Genomic DNA, 4,144 nt, shown 5'->3' on the forward strand with positions numbered 1-4,144 from the left:
GGATTTTTTGGATATGGTTTGTCATGCTCTCTGGTCGTTGTCCGCTCCGTATGTTGTTTTGTGGAAGTTTTGATGAGCGGTGCGAAACTTGCTGCGGGTTGCGGATTTTGCTCTCGAGGTTGGGGCAAACTACAAGCAAAAGGAGGGTTATTGAGATTGTGCAAAGTTGAGTCACGGAGCACCAACGCGCACATGGACAGATTGGTGTCGTTGCTCTGGTGATAAATGTCGGTTCAAGCTACGTATGATAGGACCGTGGTATGATTCTTGTCGTCCATCTGTCATGGGGCAAAGGTATCTCAAAATGACAGTTGTTCCTTTGCGAGCGGAACGTGTACAGTACTGTAACACGAGCCTGACACAAGTATCATACCTCTGCACAAACAACCGCTCCACTATCCTCATTGGGCTCGCAACATCTCAGCACCGGTAGAGGCACTGGTTTCTGGCCATAACTTTTGACACAATTCCCCTATCGTCAAAGGTTAGCGGTATTCGTCGTGTTGCCACTCGCGGCTACACCTCACCAAACGATACGTTAAACCTCAAGGCTCCCGGGGACTCCTTTTCTTGCTATGGCACATTAATAATCTAGTTAAATAGCACTTCCGCCTCAACTCACTGCCCACAAATCCGCTCTGACAAGGATGCATGGCAGAAAGTGTTCGCCTGGGCTAGGGTTACCCGCAATCCAAGCGAAGAAAACAAAGGACAAATCCGAACTCGTCATGGCCCCACATTGTTCCCGTAGCTCACCTGTAGCTTACCGTAACTTCGGGATTCGGACGTCCGGTTAATCCTGAACGGTTTTCTATGAGATTGCTCTCATAAATCTGGCTTGGGGGATGCCGACCGTGATCTTAAAGTTACTTTATTACATCCCCGGCCAGCGAGTAGTGTTTATTGCAAGGACCTGACCCGAGTGCAGGAGCTACATCGGGGAGCCCTGCTCTCGGAGTGTTCCAGGGGGGCCGGCTACCTGTCGTAGATATATGTTCTGGCCTCCGTACCTGTGGAGGCGGCCATGTACTCGAGTACCACACGGCATACGGCCCGCTTGGAAAGCAGAATCGCACTTCGGAGGTTAAGAAAACTGTCTGCCCGCCTAATATTTGAAGAGATCGGACTGCTGTACGATGGGTAGCTTCACAGGCGCACCCCAAGTCAACAAATTAGAGCCTTGTCGGAGCCTTGACCGGGATATAGAATTCTCCCTCACTCCCTCCAATATGACAACGAAAAAAGCTCAATCAAAGGGATGCTCAATGATCACGACTAATTGGAAACCGCCCCATGGAAAAGCCGGCAGAAAAAATAATAATAATAACCAATCTCCAGGCGTACCCATGAGAGAGTTTCAATGCTAAGTCAGCGAGCCAACGAGGCCACGATAAATCCTCCAATCTATCTCTCCTCCACCTCATCTTCTCACACTTTTACCATTCCGCTGCGAAAGGGGTGCTACCCAAGATACCTCTAAATCCCGCCCAAGCCATCCGCATTCCGCGAATATGTCCACATGCGTCCGTCATTCGGGAAACCCACTCGCCACGGTAACAGCAATGCCAAACAGGAACCAAGGTCAGACCCCGCATGAACCACCGCCCCGGAACCCTCGCCAACGCGACCCGGCATCAATGGTGTTTATCAACGTCTGCTTCGCGCCGACGGCCCCTCCGCAGACGCCAACAGACTGGACTCCGCAACCGCTCCCGACGCGTGTGCCGGGCGTGGAGATCACGGCAGCGCACCCAACCGAGTCGCCCGCTAAGGTGGCGGTGAAGGTGGGGGACAGTTCGTCCTTCTTCATCGCGACGCAAGAGAAGCCGCAGAACGTGAAGCGCACCGAGTGTCCCCGGTGTGGCGGCACGTTCGCCGGCGCGCAGAAGCTCAAGCGACACCAGAGGAGCGGCGCCTGCGATAGGCAGGGTGCTGAGACCTCACCGGAAGTCAGGGAGGAGAGGGACGGGGTTTGGAAACGCTCCTGCCCCTACTGTGAGAATTTCGGCACATACAAGACCAGGAATTCGGCCGTGGTCGCCGTCAGGAGGCATTACAAGGTGCGCCATCCCGAGCGGGATTTGGGGGATAAGCGGAGGAGGAGGACCAATGGGAAGATTCCCGTCCGGGAGGGGGAGAGTGGTGGAGCGAGCGATGGGGGGTTGATGTCGGCGGATGGTGAGGGGGAAGAGTACTATATCCCGCCGGACGAGGATTATGAGCGCACAACGCTCTAAATTAGCCTCGAAATCTGGGGTGGGAATGGATTGAAGAATCTATTACAGTGTGCGGGAAAAAATAGTAATATTGGGAATGGAAGAATGAATTGGAATGAATTGGGCTCCTGTTTTGTTTTGTTCTCTCCTCTAAACTTAAATTTTGGATTTCACAAGCACCCCCTCTACCGAGAGTACACTACAGTATTTGCGAGAGATCATTCACTTTTTAATGCGGTAGAATGGCGTATGTTGTTTTTCAGTTTCTTTCTTGTCCTCTTACTAAACCTTTTTTCTTTCCCCTCTCACTACACGAATACTGTAATGAATGAAGAAATTATCTAGCCTACTCATGGTATCGGTCGCATTTGTCACCCCGTTTCAGGAGAACTCATATAGGCCCTAAAACTAAACCACTAACCTGTGCTCAGCACAACCAAACCCATTAACCCAAATAGATCAACCCAGCAAACACCTCGGTATCATAAACACTCCAACCCCCCCTCCCCTCCCCTTCACCGCAGAACCTTTCCACAGCCCCACGGACAAGGCTAACTTATCCCCCTCGGCTCGAAAGCGCTAACCCACCGCAAGGCAAGAACCTCCCACCTCCCACCTCCCGCCCTCCCGACGCCTGCGACTTCCCCACTCCCCGATTTTAACGCAATTGAGCTACCGCACAGTACTGTACCAGCTCGATATACGTGGTATGGTAGTAAAATGAGGCGCACAAGCCAGCACACACAACTACTCTCTCTACTTTCCCGCAGCCCTGCCAGCACAAAAAAAAAAAGTGATAAGGGTCACATGATTCACCTTGTATCATATCATGGAGTTGCCGAATTCGGATTTCTGCCGAATTAGGTTTAGGTATTACAAGTTGACTGCCAAGTTTGTAAATCACGTTGATTGAAACCTGCTGAGGAGCTATTACCGGGGCTGAACATCGTACTTACCGTACTGGTACCATGTAGTCATACCGCGCTCGGGTAATCTAAGTTGGACTGGAGAGTGGTGGTTTTCATGGACCTCCTGGAGTATGGTAAGGTTTTTTCCCGATCCGGTGGTTGGCTTGTTTGGTCATGTGTGGGGAGTGAAACTGCTATGATAGACGTGTTCGACCAAACCGGCAAACGGGTTATGGGTGGGAATTGGATCATGTCGCATGCGGACTTTTTGTTCAACTCATCTCTAGGGAGTATTTGCTTGTTTTTTTCTTTTTTTAAGTGTCAGTGTTTCGACGGGGTATGCCGGTAGGGCACATCCAACATGTTATATCAGGGATGTTCCTCCCACGGTCCTCTGCTGTAAATTTTCCTCTTCCTGCTTGTTAGACATTGATTTTAGAGCTCTGGGTTTCCACTATGGTAGTAGTCTATTCAACTGTTTCGTTACAACTTTCCACACTTCCAGGACAACAGGGCAACGTGACTGGATGTTACACGTACTGTACTGAGTACAAGTGATGGGTTGCGGCCAGGTCAGCGACTGGCAAGGGTACCTTCTACTTGCCATTGACTTTGAGCAGTTCTCGAGCGTCTTGATTGGAATCCTCTGTCTGCATTTAACTTGGTTCCTATCAAGCCTGCGCTATTTCCACAGACCCGGTTGACTGGATCCTCCTTAATGTCATAGCCATAGTTCCTCAAGTACCGTACCGCACTGCAACAGCCTTCGGATCAATCTTTTATCCCAGCAAGAAAAACAACTACCCACCAAACTGCCTACCGTACCTTATCTTCCTTGATCCCTCCCTGAGTATTACCCGGATAGCATTCTCGACCTTCACATTTTCGCACAAACACACACACGTCTTACAATGCAGCGAGGGAGGGAGGAGCGACTTAACCCCCCCCCACAACGCCATACCCTGCCAATCCAGCTCTAAGATGAACAGTTGTCGAGCTTTGGTTGGAGTTGTGTTGCAC

The 4,144-nt window shown here is 50.8% G+C and overlaps 1 protein-coding gene; it reads left to right on the forward strand.

Moving 5' to 3' along the window:
* Nucleotides 1-1,229: 1,229 nt before the first annotated feature.
* On the forward strand, nt 1,230-2,237 carry GSTUM_00007850001 (uncharacterized protein; the record flags this gene model as incomplete). XM_002839717.2 has 1 exon in its annotated part: nt 1,230-2,237. The coding sequence occupies exon 1, from the start codon at nt 1,563-1,565 to the stop codon at nt 2,235-2,237; it is 675 nt and encodes a 224-aa protein (XP_002839763.1). The 5' UTR covers nt 1,230-1,562.
* Between the last annotated feature and the right edge of the window lie 1,907 nt (nt 2,238-4,144).

Source organism: Tuber melanosporum (genome assembly GCF_000151645.1).
Source record: "Tuber melanosporum whole genome shotgun sequence assembly, scaffold_4, strain Mel28".
Taxonomy (NCBI): domain Eukaryota; kingdom Fungi; phylum Ascomycota; class Pezizomycetes; order Pezizales; family Tuberaceae; genus Tuber; species Tuber melanosporum.